This window comes from Muntiacus reevesi, chromosome 1, assembly GCF_963930625.1.
Source record: "Muntiacus reevesi chromosome 1, mMunRee1.1, whole genome shotgun sequence".
In the NCBI taxonomy this organism is placed as follows: Eukaryota; Metazoa; Chordata; class Mammalia; order Artiodactyla; family Cervidae; genus Muntiacus; species Muntiacus reevesi.
Genome location: NC_089249.1, coordinates 165,543,391 through 165,563,842, shown reverse-complemented (window position 1 = coordinate 165,563,842; position 20,452 = coordinate 165,543,391). Strand labels below are relative to the sequence as shown.

Genomic DNA, 20,452 nt, shown 5'->3' with positions numbered 1-20,452 from the left:
ACCTTTTTTTTTTTTTTTTGGAAAAGACTGTGATGCTGGGAAAGACTGAAGGCAGGAGAACAGGACAACAGGACAAGATGGTTGGATGGCATCACCGACTCAATGGACATGAATTTGAGCAAACTACGGGAGATGGTGAAGGAAGCCTGGCGTGCTGCCTTCCATGGGGTGGCAAAGAGTCAGACACGAGTGAGCAATTGCACAACATCAAAATCAACTTTTTATTCACTCCACTTCAGAAGGAACATAGGATTGTGGTTGGATTCATGGACTTTGACCCAGACGTTTTGAATCCTGACTCTAACTCCTATTTAGGTGTGCAATCTTGGATGGTTCACGTAAATTCTCCATACCATATTTTCCTTTAAAAAAATCCTACCATGTAAATTTGCATACTTCTGATCTGTGCTTTTTAATTGCTGCATTAAATGTACCATGCTTTATTCATTTGCTCTTTCAATGATGAACGTTTTCTTTAATCTCGGTAAGGCCATCATGAACAATGTGGCAATACACATGCTTATAAATCCATTCTACTGCTTTTATTTTATAGGATGACTTCCCAGAAATGGAATTGGTAGAGGAAAGGCTATGTTTTTATTTTTACTAGATATCACTGAAATGCTTTCTGAAAAGACTGTACCAGTTAACAACAATATATAATAATTGCCTCTTTTTCGGCAATTTCACCAGCAATAAAATTAGATGAATTTTTAAACTTTCACAGTTCGATAAATAAAAAGTGATATCTCACTGTTAACTTTCATTTTCCTTTTCTTTGGCTATTATAAGTGAGACTTAGCACTTATATGCTTTCTAGTCTATTCAGACTTGGTCTTCTTTGAATTACTTCATGTCCTCACTCCATTTTTTCTACAGGCTTATCAGTTCCCTTCTTAACTGTTTGGATGTGTCTCTTCTATGTTATAGATGTTAACTCTCTATTTTCTCTATTGCATTTCCTCCCAGAGTTGCTGTCTCTTTTATAAATTCATTTTAAAGGTTTCATTTGGTCAAATAGTTCTTTTATTTTGTAAACTATAAGTCTGCTGCTCTCCTAGATTGTACATATGACTGCCTATATTTTCTTCCTTTCTTTAAACATATACAAAATAAAAATAGTTGCTTTTATTTTTGAATGTTTTCTCTTTATTCTTTTTAATGATGTTATTTATTTATTTTTTTGTCTGGGGCCCTTGGCAGTGAAATCATGGAGTTCTAACCACTGGACAACCAGGAATTCCCAGTTTTCCTTTATAAATTATGTAAAACAGATTCAAATTTCAATAAAATGCTTTAAGCAACTGCTGTTTATACAGGTCCTTTACCAGAGAAAGTGTCTTTTTTCCCCTTAGATTTATTGAGATGATTGACAAACAAAAATTGTATATATTTAGGTTGTACAACATGCTTTTTTAAGGTACTCAATGGAATGATTTAATATATGTATGCATGTGAAATGATTATTACAATCAACTTAACTAATCTGTCCATCATTTCACATAGCTACCTTTTGTGTGTTTACCTTTTGTATTCTCAGCAAATTTTAAGTACACAGTGCAATATTATTAACTATAATCACCAGATCCCCTCCTAAATTTTCTTCTAAGATTTTTTTTCATTTATTTTTATTAGTTGGAGGCTAATTACTTCACAATATTTCTAAGATTTTTATTATTTTACTGTATGCTTACATTTAAATGATAATATTTCAACCATATTTTGAAATTGTCTAAGATGGGGTCAAATTATTTTCTTCCATCTACAGAATCAGCTTTACAGCATCATTTACTAGAGGGTGTTCTATAGGTTATAATCTCAAGTGTTCTCTTTTTTCATTGCTCTCTGGATAGTTTACAGTTTCAGATTTTATGTCCTCTTTAATTTCAGTGTTGTGTATAAGTCTGTTTATTGATTTCCAAGCATTCAAAGGTTTTCTTATCACCTTTTATTATGCATTTCTAGTTTTATTGGATTACAATTAGAGTATGCCCTATAAACTTGTTTTATTAAAGATATGTTAATATTTTCTTTATGAACCTAGTATATGGTCTAATTTTGTAAATGATTCATGGACATATGAAAAAGAAGGATATCCTATATTCAATGGATGGTAGGTTTCATAAATGACTACTAAATCAATTCATTAATTTCATTATTCAATTCCTCTAAGTTTTGCCTATTCTTTACTAAGTTCTGTTTAATCACAATATGATTGTATTTCTATCAAGTTCTCCTTGACTTTCTAGTAGTTTATGCTTTATATACTTACCTGCCATGTTCTTTAGTTTATGATTGTTAAAATTTCTTTTTTAATTATTCATATTATATTAACCAACTTAGTGCTTTTCTTTAGATTCCTCCTGATATTAACATTGTCTCTTCTATTTTCCCTTTGCTTAACATTGCCAGGGATGCCTTGCCCACTCCCTTATTTTCAACTTTTCTGCATCATTTTGTTTTAAATCTGTTTCTTATATGCAGTACACAGCTGGATATATTTTTTTTTAACACTATCTGGCAGTCTGGTTTTCAATGGGGTAGCTTAGTTTATTTACACTTAACAGTAGCTAGTAACACTCACCTTAGTTCTGCCAACTGATACCATGTTTATTACTTATTTTGCTGATTCTCTGGTTTTATCATATTACAATTCATTCCCCCCTTTTCCTTGTCATTTGTTAGTCACTCATTGCTCAGTCTTGTCCAACTCTTTTGCGACTCCGTGGACACAAGCCATCAGGCTCCTCTGTCCATGGAATTTTTCAGGCAAGAATATTAGAGTGGGTTGCCATGTCCTCCTCCAGGGGATCTTCCCGACCCAGGGATCAAACTTGAGCCTTTTGCACTGGCAGGCAGATTCTTTACCACTGAGCCATCTGGGAAACCCCAGTTGTTTGCTAAGCTCCACTATATTTTTCCATTTTACCTATGGTTTCTTTTCTTTTTCCTATGCTTATTAATATGCACATGTCTCTCTACCATCATTTAAAAAATACATCAACTGCTTGCCCTATAGAGATGCTTCCTTCCCTACTTCTTCTTTCTCTTCTCCTCAAAAGATAAGATCTTTTGAATATTTTTATTTCCCCATTCTCCACTCACATTAAGGCTTTGGATGGGTTTTACCATGCTTCTCCTCAATCCTCCACCACAATTCCTAGGGTTTACTTTTATAATTTGCTACGCTTTGCTTCAGGCTATTATTGTAATTTCTTTTGCAGTATACCTGCATGTTGTGAAAAGTATTAGTCACTCAATGTCCAACTCTTTGTGATCTCATGGATATAGCCCGCCAGGCTCTAATGTCCAGGGAATTCGCCAGGAAACAAAAATGTAGTGGGTAGCCACTCCATCCTCCAATAGAGGATCTTCTTGACCTAGGGCTTGAAGCCAGGTCTCCTGCACTGCAGACAGTTTCTTTACCATCCGAGCCACCAGGAAAGCCCTGCATATATACCTACATTTTGGCCACTGAAGGCAACTTGCAGGATACTAGTTTGCTGACCAGGGCTTGAAGCTGTGCCCTCTGCAGTGGAAGCAGAGAGTCTTAATCACTGGACTGCCAGGAAATTCCATGCAATATATTTCTTCCATCTCATCTTAATAGTTTTTTAGCCTTTGTATTATACAGTTCCAGATAGTTTATTAATATCTATTGAATATATGTCAGATAGGCAGATGATATAACTCTAATGGCAAAAAGTGAATAGGAACTAAAGAGCCTCTTGATGAGGGTGAGTGAAAAAGGGAGAGTGAAAAAGTTGGCTAAAAACTCAACATTCAAAAAACAAAGACCATGGCATCTGGTCCCATCACTTCATGGCAAATAGGTGGGGAAAACGTGGAAACAGTGACAGATTTTATTTCCTTTGGCTCCAATATCACTGCAGACAGTGACTGAAGCCATGAAATTAAAAGATACAGAATAAAATAATATAAAAGATGCTTGCTCCTTGGAAGAAAAGCTATGATAAACCTAGACAGTGTACTAAAAAGCAGACATCACTTTGCCGACAAAGGTCCGTATAGTCAAAGCTATGGTTTTCCTAGTAGTCATGTACAGATGTGAGAGTTGGACCATAAAGAAGGCTGAGCACTGAAGAATTGATGCTTTCAAACTGTGGCTTTGGAGAAGACTATTGAGAGTCCCTTGGACAGCAAGGAGATCAAACCAGTCAATCCTAAAGGAAAACAACCCTCAATATTCATTGGAAGGACTGATGCTGAAGCTGAAAGTCCAATCCTTTGGCCATCTGATGTGAAGAACTGACTTGTTGGAAAAGACCCTGATGCTGGGAAAGATTGAAGGCAGGAGAAGGGGACAACAAAGGACGAGATGGTTGAATGGCATCACCAACTCAATGGACATGAGTTTGAACAAGCTTCAGGAGATGGTGAAGGACAGGGAAGTCTGGAGTGCTGCAGTTCATGGGTCGCAAAGAGTTCAACAAGACTTAGTGTCTGAAAAACAACAGCATGTTATATATTTAGCTAGTCTGTCAATATCCAGTGGATATTGATAGACTATATGAAAATGAATCTATTATTAAATATATATGAGATTTCTTTTGAAATCATATGTATTTTATTTCATACATTTAAAAACATTCAGAGAAAGATTTTGTTTCTCAGGAAAAAAAGGGTAAGAATGCGTACTCCAGACAATTGCAGCTTCTCCTATGACTTCAATGACCATTTCTACAGCAATGACTGTCAATTTTTTCTCTACAATCTATGCTTGTCCTGAATTCCAGGCCCACAAATTTACACATACACACTTACACACACCAACTTGAGAATCCCATGTAGTCCTTTAAAGGAACCTCTAATTCAACATTTCCAAAACTACATTTATATCTTCTACCTAGTCTGGTTCTTTTTTTTTCCTAGTCTGGTTCTTGTCCAATGAAATCTTTCTCAGAAAATGGTGCTGAGAAAGCCAGAAGCCAGGAATCACACCTGAGTCTTTCTTCTATCTTACCTCTATACCTAATCCTCACCAAGTTTGTTCATTTCATCTTTGGAAACCTTGTTCATGTCAGTCCACTTCCGTCCATACCTTGATCATTGATATTTACCTGCTTTAGTGGAACACAAGGGGTGGAGTCAGACTGGTGTGGGTTGATGGATGGTGGGTGGGAAATAGCCACTATAAAAAAATTCCATGGAAAGTTTGGGCAAAGAATTCCAGAAGATTTTGGAAGACGCTATCCTTTGGTCCTTGCATTCCCAGCCCCAACTTTAGCCCAGCCATCCTCCTGGGTCAGACAACTGCTGGCACCAGCAAACAGAGTTTCAGACCTATTGTTGAGCAACCACAGGGTGAATGAACTATCATAGAAACGTCCCCAGGTAGGGATAGCAAAGAATTCGTTGTGTGCCAGGAGGTGGGAGGTTCCTTGTAATATTATACAGCTATAACCTCAGATATGCGGATGACACCACCCTTAGGGTAGAAAGCGAAAAAGAGCTAAAGAGGCTCTTGATGAAAGTGAAAGAGGAGAGTGAAAAAGTTGGTTTAAAGCTCATCATTCAGAAAATTAAGACCAGGCATCCGGTCCCATCACTTCATGGCAAATAGATGGGGAAACAATGGAAATAGTGAGAGACTTTATTTTGGGGGACTCCAAAATCACTGGAGATGGTGACTGCAGCCATGAAATTAAAAGATGCTTGCTCCTTGGAAGAAAAGCTATGACAAACCTAGACTGCATGTTAAAAAACAGAAACATTACTTTGCCGACAAAGGTCCATCTAGTGAAATCTTTGTTTTTTCCAGGAGTCATGTTTGGATGTGAGAGTTGAACCATCAAGAAAGCTGAGTGCCAAAGAATTGATGTTTTTGAACTGTGGTGTTGGAGAAGACTCTTGAGAGTCCCTTGGACTGCTAGGAGATCCAATCAGTCAATCCTAAAGGAAATCAGTCCTAAATATTCATTGGAAGGACTGATGCTGAAGCTGAAACTCCAAAGTTTTGGCCATCTGATGCAAATAACTGACTCCATAGAAAAGATCCTGATGCTTGGAAATGTTGAAGGCAGGAAGAAAAGGGGATGATAGAGGATGAGATGGTTGGATGGTATCACTGACTCGATGGACATGAGTTTGAGCAAGCTCTGGGAGTTGGTGATGGACAGGGAAGCCTGGCATGCTGCAGTCCATGGTATCTGCAGAGAGTCGGACACGATTGAGTGACTGAACTGAACTGAACTGATAGGTGTTAGGTGCTCACGCACTAGCCTTCTGCATTGGTTTTTCCTCTCCAGACTTTGCATTCATGCTCTGCACCACAGCCACCTGAGACTTCTTTTGATTCTTCAAACACATTATATCTCTTCTATCACTGGACTTCAGATATGCTGTCCCCTTGGCTCGGGGTGTTCCCAACTTCTTTTTGTTTAGTTAATTCCTAGCTCAGTTGTCACTGATGGTTTACAGTGAACGATGTCAGATTTGTGATCTCCGAAGAAGAAGATTTAGCTTTGGCACCAGGGACCAGGCTTGATCTCTCAAGAGCTTTTGTGTAGCAGAGTTTTATTAAAGTGAAAAAGGACAGAAAAAGCTTCTGATATAGATGTCAGGAGGGGGACTGAGAGTACCCCCTTAGCTAGTCTTAATCAAGGCCTTATATACTTTTACCAGACACACTCCTACAACATAGATCTTAAATTAACAAGATTAGAGCTAACAATAGAAAGCTCTTACCAGATCCTCTCCCACAATATGTGTCTTATGATAACAAGATTAAAAAAATAACAAGATTAGTCAAAAGGTTCTTGTTAAGGAGAAACATGTTCTCGAGCCAGATACATTGTTATATTGACTAAGACAAAGCAATGTAGGAGAAAAAGGTTTGTCCTTTTCTCCTCCTGGAGAGCCCCAGGACCCTTTTTCTTCTTCTCAAGAGCCCTGGACCCCTTCCTCCTTGAGGGCCCTGGACTCCTTATCAACAGCTAGGAATTAGCTCTCTCATCAGTTCAGGGGAGTCTTCATTGTTCTGCAAGACAAGACATCTGCTGTACTCTCTCATCATATCTTGTCTTTTTCCTTCATACTTGTCACAACTTGTGATTATAGAGTTGTGTTGTTATAGTTTGATTAATGTCTGCCATCTCTAATAGACTGGAAGCCCTAGGAGGGCAGGAACCATATCTCTTTCTATACCATAGCATCTTCAGCCATGATAATATAGTGTCTGGTCCATGGTAGGTAATTAGTAGTGTATGTGGTGTATGTGCATGACTGGTCAAGTATCTGAGTATGCAAAGCAAAGCGGACCTGAACCATGGTAATGACCTCGTAAGGAGACATCACACTAAGAAGTTGTGAGAGTAGCCCATCTGCTTCCCTCAAGGACATCTCACGGGTTGGGCCACTGTCATCTTCAGTGTATAATAGGATATATCACCTACTTGCTTGGTTTCTGAATCAACTAAATCCACCCTCATTCAGCAATGGGGACTACCGGCTTTCAGGGACACAGCACAATCTTGAAATGATAACCATTTATTTATTTATTTGACCAATATTTCTTCTGGGCCTCAGTTCAGTTCAGTTCGGTTCAGTCGCTCAGTCGTGTCCGATTCTTTGCGACCCCATGAATTGCAGCACGCCAGGCCTCCCTGTCCACCACCGACTCCCGGAGCAGTGTACTGGCAATGGGGAAACACACATGAATGAGGCTTGGTTATTATTCTCAAGGAATTTATAGCTTTGAAGCACAGTCAGACATGTAAACAAATTATAACTTCCTATTTTAAAACACTAATATTACAAGACACTCTCAAAATTTTAAAGTATCACAGAGAAGAGACTATCAAAGCATTTATCAAAGCCCTAGCTAGAAGAGGTGCTATTTAGAGAACAATGACCCAAGGGACACACTTTTCAAACCTTCTGAGCTCTAATTCTGGACCAGTTTAGACCACAAGAAAGCAACTGGCTTGAACCACGTTAGACAAGTCCCTTAAAAAACAACCATCTGTAGGTTACTTTTATGTCCTTGGCTTTTATTGGACATAAGAAATATCTATTTAATTTTTGCTTTGCATTTGTTGTTTAAATCTGCTTATTTGCTTTATTATATCATTTACTGGTTCCTAACAAGTCACATGAGAAATCACATTTAGAATTTAGTGTTATGGAAAAAAAAAAATTTATGGGTCTGTCTCCTCTGCCAAACTGATTCCTTTCAGATGACAAGATCTATTGAACGTGTACTGTGTTTTCACTTTTGCCTTGGCAGCTGGAAGACTGAGAACAAAAATATCAAATTCAGTCACAGCCATGTTTACCCTCAGGATAATTGTGATCTCCTTTTTCTTTGGCCCTAGTGCTCTATTTCTAGGAGTTTTGTTTGTTTGTTGCTCTTGCGTTATTTGTATTGTTTTTGTCTGTTGTAAACCTTTATGTCCTTATGGAAAAGAAATAGGATAAAATAAACTAAACATTTGGTATGTTCAGTCATTTTAGAATTATTTCCGCTATTTGTCAAAGATAAATGTAAAGAATAAAACCTATGTTTGGATGTTAAAAAAGTTGGGAGAAACTGGGAAGGACAAAGAAATGGAACAGAATGATGCAAACAATGGAACTTGAGGTAGTATTGCCATTTTCTCTGACTCAAATACTGGGCCACATTGATCTGGCATAAGGTCTAGTAGAAGACAGTATCTGAAATTTGGACTGTTTAGGAAAATCCCAGAGATGTGGTTAGGCAGACAGATCCCAGCAGGTATGACCATTATATATATATACATGTATATACATACATATATATGTAGTTACAGAATAGATTTACTTTTCTTTCTTTTTTTTGATTTAGCCTTTTTTCGATCACAGATCCCTTTGACCATCTCTTGAAAGCACTGAAACTGCTTACCAGTAATAGACTTTCAAATAAAATTTCTGAAAATAGAACGCTCCAGTTTTCTATTCATCTTTCCAGAATATCAAAAGTACTTTATAGCTGGCCCCCCTTCAAAGAATTCAGACAGACCTGAGGAAATACCTGGGCTGCCAGGTCATACAGGAGGGCTGGCAAATCACCTGTCAGCTCAAGTTCTTTACACTCTGACACTATTCTTGGATGATTCAAACCAGGGGCGTGTTTTCTGTTTGTTTTTAACTATTTTGAGTAACATACCCCTTTGATGAGCGGATAAAGATACGGGTCACAGATACATACACACACACGCAATTCTGCATATAATTTTATGGGGTTGATGGACTTCCATAAAGTCCATTCTCAGATTCTGGATTTCGTTTAAGTGAAGGCATTCCTGGACTGGGGCTGGGAGGGCAATGTCCTTGTAGAACTTTTAGTAAAACCGTCTCTCTTATCACTGGGACTGGAGCGGCTTGGATGGAATGAGGTAACCGGACCGGAAGACACAGACCCCCTAGCCTCTGGACAGGCCCCTCCAGGCTCTCCCTTCCCCCAATTCCCATTGGCGGAGGTGCGAAAACCTAAAGGGCCACCCGGGCGCTTCGGCTCTGGAAGATGGGGGGAGGATGGACCCTGGGAGGGGTAGACGCGGAGGTGGGGGCCTTCCCGAGGTTGCTTGGTGACCAAACTCTCCGCCCAGATCGTTCCATTTCCTCAGTAGGGGGCGCCGCGGGCCAGAACGTTGCTGACGGACCTCCCAGAGCGGCCCTCTTCCGGATTCCCCCCTCCGCTGGGTGGTGGCGCGGGCCCGTGACGTCACAGAAGGCGGGGCCAGCGCTGCTGCCGGGTGCTGGAGGCGCCATTGGCGCCGGCTTGGCTTGCGAGCTCCGCTGAGGAGCGGGAGGTTGGGTCTCAGTTACAACCGCGTCGGCTCCTGGTCCCTGATCTTTCAGCGGCATGGCGTGCGGGGCGACATTGAAGCGGCCCATGGAGTTCGAGGCGGCGCTGCTGAGCCCTGGCTCTCCGAAGCGGCGGCGCTGCGCCCCTCTGTCTGGCCCCACTCCGGGCCTCAGGCCCCCGGACGCCGAACCGCCACCGCTGCTTCAGGCGCAGACCCCACCGCCGACTCTGCAGCAGCCCGCCCCGCCCGGCAGCGAGCGGCGCCTTCCAACTCCGGGTAACCAACGCTGCGGGCTTGGCAGGAAGCCAGGCCCAGGCATTTTGGGGGGTGGGGTGGGGTGGGGTGGGGGTGGAAGAGGATCATGAACGCTAGGCTAGTTCATTTACGGACCCCTTCTTTGCCGTGAGAAAAGGGAACAGGGGTGCCGCTGGGCCTTGTCGCTTCCGGGGATGGAAGACATCCGGGGGGGGTAGTAAGGCCACAGAGTCGGTTTTCGGTTTTCCTGGAGCTGGGGAGCCTTGAGGGGTGGGCAGCGGGAGCAAGATGGAAATAGCCCCGGCCGCTCGGAACCCTCCCAGACCTCGGAGCCTCTCCTTTCTCCGCTGCCCTCCCCTGTACTGAGCCGCCCTGCAGATCCAGTGGGCCATGGAAAATTGGATTCTGCTCACGAACCTGGCCTTGAGGGTGTGGGGGTTGGGGGCGGGTTACCGGGAAGGGGCCTGAGAACGTGCTGTGAAGCACTGTGCTGGGAGTTGTAGGGAGACCTGATTTCCAGAAGTCTTTAGGGATCTCAGGCCGCCCTCGAAGTCGTGGAATCCGCTTTCAACCTGTTTCTAAGAGACTGGCCATGTTCTTTTATTGTATGGCTATTGTCTTGCACCATATTTGGCTTGAAATCGGTAGATCGTTAGCTAGAATTTGAGAATCCTTCAACGTACAGAGGCTCCGGAAGCAGAAATTCAATTATCCGTAACAGAGATTCTCTTTCAATAAGGCATTCCACACAGGCCAGGGAAAGACGAGAACTGGTGTGACAATAAAGTTAAAAAAAGAAAGAAAAAAAACTCAGCTTCTAATCACAGCGCAAGAATAGAGGGAAAGATGCATCAGAATGAATATTTAGCAGTTTTAAAGGGCTCCCGGAAATTGGGGGGCGGGGAGGGTGTCTCACAACTGGACTTTGGCAACTCATTTCATTGTGCTTTTCTATTCCTCAAGCGTTAGCAAAACCTTGAGGTTGCCTTAAAATCTCTCTTTTCTTACCCCTTTCAGTTACCAGTGTCTTTAGCCATTATTTTCTCCCCACTCTGCATAGTGCATATCCACAATGCAGATTTGAGGCCCCTCATCCTCTCACACCAGGATCCCAGCGGTAGCCAGCCAGGCTCTCCTAGGCACTGTGTCCTTTACTCACGTTCATCTCACCTCTCCTCTTATCTTGGTATTCAAAGGATTTATCTGCTATAGCCATTTCTTGCCTAGTCAGTCTTTTATACATTTTCCCCCAAAACTATGCCTTTGCTTTTTTCCCCCCAGCCCCACTTGGCTGTACCTTATCCTTGACTTCCATCATGATGATTTCACCTGTTTGCTAATAAATACAATTATTTCTTCAAGTCTTCCATCCTTACCTGAACTAACCCTGCCCCTTAAGGAACTCTATTCTATTTTAATTGTCTGATCACTTAATGTTGCAAGGCCTTGTGTACTGAATGAAATAATGTTTGCAAAAGCAGGGGACGTAGATACCCTCTTGAAAAGATATATTTTTCTTCCACTGCTAAAGATACCCAAGGTTAGTCACATAATCTTTCTGGATCGCTCTTCTGCAAAATAGAATTAATACTTGACTCACCGATCTTGATGGATTTTATGTAAATTTTTTTATTTCTTACAGTACTACCATCAGATTAATTCTGTATAGTTTACAATATAGCAAATGCTTAGTAAGTAATTGCTGAGTGTATTTGGAAGCCTAAATATGGCAGAGTGCTATACTGGGGTCGCTGGGGTTTTTTTAATCATAAAATTTAATTTTTGCATGGATTTCTTGGTCATTTTATGTGAAAGTATTTTATTTAAAATATTCATTTGTAAAGATTGATCAGTTATGTTTCTTAATGCTTATTGGAATATGATTCTGGCATGGAAGAACCAATATGATTTGTTGCTTTGGCTTAAGTGGAAGATGCCTTATGGATTAAAATGGAAGAATGAGGGAGAAAATATTAGTTGCTATACAAAAGGAATAAAGCCAACTAATAGAAGAGTGAATTTAAAAATCTGACTTCATTTTAAAATATCCTAGTTAACTCAAAAGTTCTCTGAGAAATAGTCAAACTGTTCTTACTGAACTTAAAAAAAAGGGGGGGGGGTATGTGTTATAGCACTTTTTATGGAAGGAGCCTGTAAAATTAAGTCATTTGTATTGTTTAAAGAAACTAGGTGGATACCAGGCATGGAAGCGGCTTGCTGACCTCCAGATGTTTGTAAACATGGAGTTTAGATGTAAAACAGTTAATTAATAATTGATCATAACTTGAGGCTTGGAGAATAACTTCCAGAAAGAGAGGACATTTTAACTGGGTCTTGAGTAATGTTAGGGGGAGAGACAACCTCAGATCAAGCAAAGGAAAAGTGTTAGAGCAAAGGCCAGGAAACCCACAGGTTAAAGAAAGGATAGTTTAAGGCATCTGGATTGTAGTGGGAGATGGAACTAGAAAAACAATTTGGAGCCAAGTCTTGGAAGGCAAGGGATACCGTATTCAAGAGTTTGAATTTGGTCTGTGGCAACCAGAAGCCATTGTAGAATTTTGAAGATGGACTTAGTTTGGTATAACCTGGAAGTACAATCTCAAATAATAATGGGAGGCAAGAATTTAAATTATTAACCACTGTTAATTTTTTTTTAAATGTCTTTTCCTGTTTTATGTGCCCTTCTTGGGAAGAATATCACAAATACTTCTTTTTATCCTGTGCATACCATGTTTGGACTCTTGGACTTGCCAGTCCTTTTGCCAGCCTTAATGTTGTATCTTTCCATTTGTTCACTTTGTTATACAGGAGGCGCTTAGAAGTTTATCAAAGACCTTCTGTTCTCACGAGCATTGTCCTCATACTTGTCCTCTCTTGTTTCAAGTCTTTGCAGTTCCTTACGTCCTTGTATTGATTCTGGCAAGTATGTGCTTGGAGAATAATACATTTTGAAGATGAAGCAGAGACTTCATAAATTCAGGGATCTAAAACATAAACTTCATAGTATTCTGAAAGGAGAGGTTTGCTAATCCTACATTGTTCCAGTGTTCAGGCTGAGAATTCTGGAGTTGAGCTATGTGTGAAGCTACATTGAGCTCATGTCAGACTGTATCATCACTTCTGGCATTATTAAAGTCTTTGTTGTAGATACTCACAACTTTTTGGGTAGACATTTAACATTCATTTTGAAGTACTAGGCTACTAATCCTGAATGATTTCCCAGGGTCATAGTCACATAGGTAGGAAGGAAACAATGGCATTATTAGCAATTACCCCTGGTTTAAAAATATATGGTTATAGCAAGTATAAGAATAATGTAAGTAGGGGAGTGATAACAGCTTCCTGGTTTTTGTTTTTTATGAGGAAGCTCTGTTATCTGGAAAGTGAATACATGTTTTACTCCCCCCCCCCCCCCTTGCCAAAAAAACAACCACACACACCAGAAAACTTGAAAACCACATCCTTTCAGATTCTGTATTGTCTCTGGGAGAGGCCTTAACAGTGGTTAGTGATTTGTGTGTTTTGGACTCCCTTTAATAGCATTAGCAAATTGATTTATTACCTACAGAATAGTAATCTGAATCCTACCAAATACTGCCTCTTATAGGATCAGAAAATTTATTACTAAGCTCTGACCACCCGTTCCAAGCAATAATGTCAGATCTTCTCTTGGTCAGTGTTCAAGCTGTGAACCTAATGATTGCTGCTGTCCCCTTCCCCGAAGATCTTAAATCCCAAACAGGACAAGAGTTTCATTGTTAGAAGCCCTTGGGTAGTAAGAGACTCTTAATTCCCTGGTTTGTGAAATTGCAACTCAACAGAGATAAAAAATAGCTCTTTATTAGGTGAAGGATGGCTTTGTTTGTTTATTTGTTGCTGTAAGTTGTCCTAGTTAATCCTACAGCAAACCGCAGATCTCGTCATCATTGTCATAGGAAAAGAAGCAAAGGGAACTATTAATATCTGGGTGGTTTATGCCAAAATAACTGCTACTGTATGTAATTATTGAAGCAGTGGCAATAAGAGGAAGCACTTCGGGAGCTATAGGAGGAGTGCTTTATCTGGTATAAACATTTTTCTTGTTAATATAACATGGAAAGAGGGACAGGAAGTGTGAAGAAGTAACAATAAAGTGCATGCTCAAGTGTGTTTCTTTTTTATTAGAGCAAATTTTTCAGAACATAAAACAAGAATATAGTCGTTATCAGAGGTGGAGACATTTAGAAGTTGTTCTTAATCAGAGTGAAGCTTGTACTTCGGAAAGTCAGCCTCACTCCTCAACACTCGCAGCACCTAGTTCTCCAGGTAAGCATGTTTTAGTGTGCATAATCCATTTAAGACTTTGTAATCGGTAATTAAAATGGTTTCCTAAGCCAGAGTTGATTTCATCTAAGTAATAAAATTGCTAAAGTGTATACATTATATTACTACTTATAAATACTTTTAAAACCATAGTCATGAAATTGCAAAAGAACTTACTTTGATTTGATTGACCTTCCTTCCATCCAGTTCAAGAGTACCCTTTGTAACTGTAGCATCTTGTACCATAGCCAGTAGCCACATGTAGCTGTTTAATTTTAAATTATTTAACATTTAATAAAATTTTAGTTTCTCAACTGCTGTAGCCATATTTCAAATACTTTACCAGCCACCTGTGACTGTTGTATTAGCACTATAGAACATTTCCGTTATTGGAGAAAGTTATGTGACAGCATTGCTGTATAACATCGACAGGTGGTCAGAGAGGATGTGCTCAAAAATAGCATCTCAGGGTTGAAGGGAACCTTCATGGTCACATAGTTCAGCCATGAGTCCCTGCAAGTCGTCAGCAGGCCAGGGCTCAAACATCACCACTGGTAGTGAACTCTGCCTACTTAAACAGTAGAAGTTTGTTTCCTCACAGAATATTCTCCTTTTAACAGTTCTTAGAGTTAAAAATTGCCTCGATTAAAATTAGTCTCCTTATAGAACACAGATTAATGTTAGCCAGGAGGTAGGGAGAGTGGGGAATCGGGGCAAATTGTTTAATGGGTAAGGGGTGTTACTTGGAGTGATGGAAATATTTTGAAATTAGATAGAGGTGGTGGTTGTACATTATGACTATACTAAATGCCACCGAATTGTTCAGTTTTAAAATGGTTCATTTTATGTGAATTTCACATCAATTAATTTTTATTTAAATTGTCTTCTTACAACCCAGAGGTCTTGGCTCTCAGACAACACCCTTTCCAATGTGTGTATATGTTCTTGCACATACTTGAGTGATAGATCTTTCAGTGATTGTAACTAGCAAGTCTCCTTAATATTCTCTTGGGATTTTAGTAATATAATTTTGAAGTAATACAATATTATGAGTAGAGAAACAATTATAAATAATTTAACTGGTTTATAGACTAAGAGGGCTCAAGAAATAGATTTCAGGCTGAGCTTTGAGGAAACTTCAGAACTGGGGCAGAGTTGCTGCTGCTTTTATCATGATCAGGAAGCCAATTTCCATCTGGCATGCCAGTGGAAATTTTGGTTTCCAGCTGCAATCTTATGAACATTTGATTTTCCTCAACCTAGTTTCAAAAGGGATCACAGATGAGATGTGTAGTGTCTAATTGTCTCTTTCCTTCATACATCAGTGACTTAACAGTTTTTTATGTCGGGCAGGTCAGCTGTTTCTTATCAGAATCACCTGTGTAACTTAAACAATCCCCAAGCCCTTTTACCCCAGAATTAAATCATTATGTATCTTTTTTGTTGTTGTTTATTCTACAGATAATTATGATGTACCACCATGATTAATCATAGGTGTAGAGATCTCCAAGGGTCAGGGTAGCTCTTGTGTGTGTTGTGCTCTGCTTCATTGCTCATTGCAGCCCCATGGACTGTGGGGCTCTCCAGGCAGGAATACTGGAGTGGGTTGCCATGCCCTCCCCTCCTGGGGAATCTTTCGAACCCAGGTTTCCCACATTGCAGGAGGATTCTTCACCACCTGAGCCACCAGGGAAGCCCGAGAATACTGGAGTGGGTAGCCTATCCCTTCTCTAGGGGATCTTCCCTACCTAGGAATCAAACCGGGCTCTCCTGCATTGTGGGCGGATTCTTTACCAGCTGAGTTACCAGGGACGCCCAGCTCTTACACTGTGAATCTGTTTTCTCTAGTCCAGTCTTTACATCAGCTTTAGCCTTTTTGTTCTTCACCAGGTGAGCATTGTGTATGGGCTCAGATTGTTAATGGCATCAGAACCAATTTTCTGTGTGCAGATAAGCTAGCACACTTGAACACACTTTCTTCCTACTAAATTTGCCATGTGGAATGAATGTCAGAAACACAATTTTATGAAACTATTCCATGTTTTGTAAAGTGGTGGAAATTACTATTTTTAAAAACAATTTTTATATTCTAGGACTCTCTGCTTAGTTACCAGTTCAGAACTCTACAGCTGGAATGTGTTATGTAAACTAGATTTGTCGTTTGGCCAGGTTCCTCCTGGATGAAAAAGGACCAGCCCACCTTTACCCTCCGACAAGTTGGAATAATATGTGAGCGTCTCTTAAAAGACTATGAAGATAAAATTCGGGAGGAATATGAGCAAATCCTCAATACTAAACTAGCAGGTAGGCTGACGCAGTGGTCATGACCATCGTTAATAGGATTCAGTAAGGATTAATCCCGGTTAAGTAAGTGGTAACTTAGAAAAAGCATGAAACTTAATACCAGAGAGTTTAATGAATTTTAAGTATTAAGTTACTCTTCTTGATTACACTCTTTTAGATTCTAAGCATTTTATTTATACATTGTATGGAAGGACTTTTATTTACATTTTCGAAACAAGATAAGCCAGGCTTTTCTTTCAAGAGTTTTCCATATGAATAAAGGCATTGAGAAGGTTATTTGGACTAGCTGGTGGGTAGACAGGTGGGTAGGGATCATGCTAACCTCCCAACAGGTGGTTGGGAAGAGTATAGTCAACAAATTCAGACTTCTGGTGGGAGTCCCTTTGTGGATGTGGGAAGTCAGACGTCCTGTGATTTAGAGGTACTTTAATGTCTGGAAAGCACCGCTCAGGCTAGAACAGAGTGATTAGTGATGGCACAAGTAAAGCCTTTTGTAAAAGGAAGGGATCTAAATCAAGAATAGAAAGTAGTACCTATTTAGTGAGAGAGGATGATGTTGTGATCAGAGAGGTTTTTAGGCAACAACTTCTTCCCATAACATTACTGTTTTCTCGCGTGGTGGCCCACATTACAGAATGTCAATAGATTGGCTTTAAATTGAGAACTGTTCACTCATCAGAGTTAAATGAATTTCTTTAAAGCAGAACCTCTTTGATCCTTTAATACACTAATGGTGTATATTATAAGAAGAAGCTATAGTATGTCATTCCCCTCTTCTGCCCCCACTCCAAAATTGTTTGGACTTCTTTGTTCACGGAATCAGACTGCCTTCTCTTTCTACTGAGTTTCTCTTCAGAAGGTAACTTCTGTGGAACAGTCTATAGTTAGGTACTGTGGAATTTTCTTCTAACTTTCTAGCCATTCCACCTCAATCACTCAATGTGTATGTTGACATTTATAGCAAAGATAAAGTGCAGGAAAGAGCTTCAAGCTTCATGTTCTATAGGAGATACACTAAAATTTGCTGACTAATAGTAGTACGCACAGCTGCCTGTCTTGGGGAGCCATTAGCAGGAGATGGGATTATGGCAGGGGTGAGATTATTAGGAAAATGTTAGAGATGATCAGTGACCAAACCTAGAAGCTAGGGATTTGGCTCTGGGATCTAAGAAAAAGGAATCGATCTCAGAGTGACCATTTTAAGGAGGACCTAAGAGTGGGTAGTGTTAAATGGGAAGCTATACATGATTCTGACACTTGATTCTTGAAAAACTGGGGGAGAGTTTCTGGGGATGGTATATACTGTCTTTCCCCTCACAGAACAATATGAATCTTTTGTGAAATTCACACATGATCAGATTATGCGACGATATGGGACAAGGCCAACAAGCTGTAAGTATTGCCAAGTTTTTCATTGACTTTTTCAACTTCCAAGAGCAAGATTTTGACACTGAGTACTTTGTCTCTTGGGAGCAAAAAGCCCCATAAAGTAAAATAATAGATGACATTTAAAGAATACTTATATGTTCAGCACTGTGCAGAACCTTTTAAATCCTCCCAAAGTTTATTTAATCCATAATTCCCCTGTGAGGGAGAAACTACAACTTGTCCCATTTTAATGGTAAGAGTTTAAAGAAGTTAAATAATTTGTCCAAGCTCATATCACTAGTGGTTCAGCCAGGATTAAAACTCAGGTAGTCTGACTTCAGTGCCAATTTATTACCTGACTTCCCTCAGAAAGGTAGTTTCAGCTGTTAATTTATGAAAATTGAGTCCTTAAGCCAGCTTATCAAGTGTGTGGTCAGAATTTCTTAATTCTAAAGATCTTGTTACTACTAGTTGCTCAAAACATAAATTATAAATAGCTATATATGTAAACTGAGTTTAAGTTCTTAAGAAAGAACTATCTTTCTTAAATTCTTGTGAATTTAGGACCTCTTGAATGGTGAGTCGTATCCTCCATACTGTTTATCACATTCACCATTAGTTAATATTAAAAAAGCATGATCCTCTATTTTTAGTATTCTTAAATTAACTCTTTTGTTTTTTATTCCTAATTTATAGATGTGTCCTGAAACTTTCTTGCATATCTGGGTACCAGGTTTGACCTCAAGAGATGGCTGCTGTACACTTTTTGCAACTGGTTTGATATCACATTTCAGCTCCAACTTTGCATCCTGAGAACACTTAAATGTTTCTGCAGGTCCATTTTATACAACTTGAAAGACCTTAAAACTTTCTGGTTGCCACAAGCATATCTTTCTTTTCTGCTCATCGAATAAACAGCTGTGCCCTACTGTGATAGATTTTTCAAGCAAAAACACCTGGAGCAGCAGTTTAGCAAAAATATGCCCTCAGTGGCACTCAACAAATGGAGTTTCCCCAAGCACAGTTCTGTAAGAAGTGTGTGTGAGAGTGTGTGTATATGTGTGTATGTGTATTTTAAGTTATTATTTGTATTGTGCAAATTTCTTTGATCTTGGGGATTCTGGCTGTGAATTTGATGCACGACAATTATGGTTAAAAACATTTGCTTGGTCTACAGAAGATCATTAATGTTTTGTGACCATATAAGTTGTAACAGTGGATTGTTTTATGTGTAGGTATTATTGTTAAATACAGGGACTGTTTCCAGGCACAGAATATGAATCATAAGTTAGGATGGACATTAGATGTGATTATGATGACATAGCAAAGGTCTGTGGTCCTAGGTCTACAAATGTGTGGTGAGGAACTAGAACAAACTGGAGACAGGCCATTTGACATCTGATTCTGCCTCGCCGTGTTAGAACGTTACTTTGACTCCAAGCCTTAAAAACCCATGTGGAGTCTGTGCTCACCTCATTCACACGGGAGCTCCCTGGACACTGAACCTCTCAGAAGGAAAAAGTCTCCTCTGGAACAAGAGCATCAGGGTTTGATTGGGAGCATAACAAAGGTGGGCGCGGGCTGGGACAGGCCCCAGAGGCACTGCTGCTTGGGAGGAGCCACTTCACCTTTGTGTCAGTTATTAAAAATAGAATTTGGATCCTTTGGTCAGGTTCCCCCAAATTCTTGTAAGAGATGTCCATGTTCAACTGCTTAAGCTTTGTTTTGGCAACCCCTGCCCAAAGTTGCTTACAGACTGTTCTTCACCTTATTTCCAAGGCTGAGGAACAGAAAGTAGCCTCTGTTTTGAGGAGGTAGAAGTTAAGTATACATTTATTTTTTACTGTGACTTGTTCAGGACCACATTTTACAAAATGCCTTGTTTCCTTTATTATTGTTTCTGGAAAGGAAAGTTCTATTAAAATTGTTTTAGTTTGACATAGACTAGTTTTTTTAATTAAGGCTTATTTTGGGGGAAAAAAAAAACAAAACTTGAGTTTAATTCAAACATATGCCAGTACCTTCCAAAGTAAGGTAATATTCAGAGACAGTTGTCCTGATCATATGGCTTAGAAAAATTTCTGGAATATTCACATTTGGAGATTCCTTATTAATGAATGTCTTTGACTTAAATCTAACCAAAACAACAACATTATTCTTTGTACATTTTCATTATATAGTGTTAATAAGCTTAGTTGCAAACAAATAAAATACTTAAGCTATTTGTTTACCTTGCCTTCTTAATACTGTGATATGTTTATTAATTCAAATAATTTATGTGAGGCTGCTATAACTATTTCTCCATTTCAACATTACATTTAAGATTTAAAGACTTTTTAAAGCCCAGAAGTGATCTTTTAATTATTAAAGAATTATTTTGACTTCATATTTGAAGGGTAATGTGTTTCATCTCTTCTTGTCCAGGGTAGTCC

General features: G+C 39.5%; 1 protein-coding gene across 1 annotated transcript; it reads left to right on the top strand.

Moving 5' to 3' along the window:
• Positions 1 to 9,726: 9,726 nt before the first annotated feature.
• AKIRIN1 (akirin 1) lies at positions 9,727 to 20,248 on the top strand. Its single transcript, XM_065915982.1, has 5 exons — positions 9,727 to 10,067; positions 14,211 to 14,351; positions 16,518 to 16,652; positions 17,973 to 18,044; positions 18,717 to 20,248. Exons 1-5 carry the CDS (start codon positions 9,848 to 9,850, stop codon positions 18,725 to 18,727), a joined length of 579 nt encoding a protein of 192 aa, XP_065772054.1. The 5' UTR covers positions 9,727 to 9,847; the 3' UTR covers positions 18,728 to 20,248.
• Positions 20,249 to 20,452: the final 204 nt, after the last annotated feature.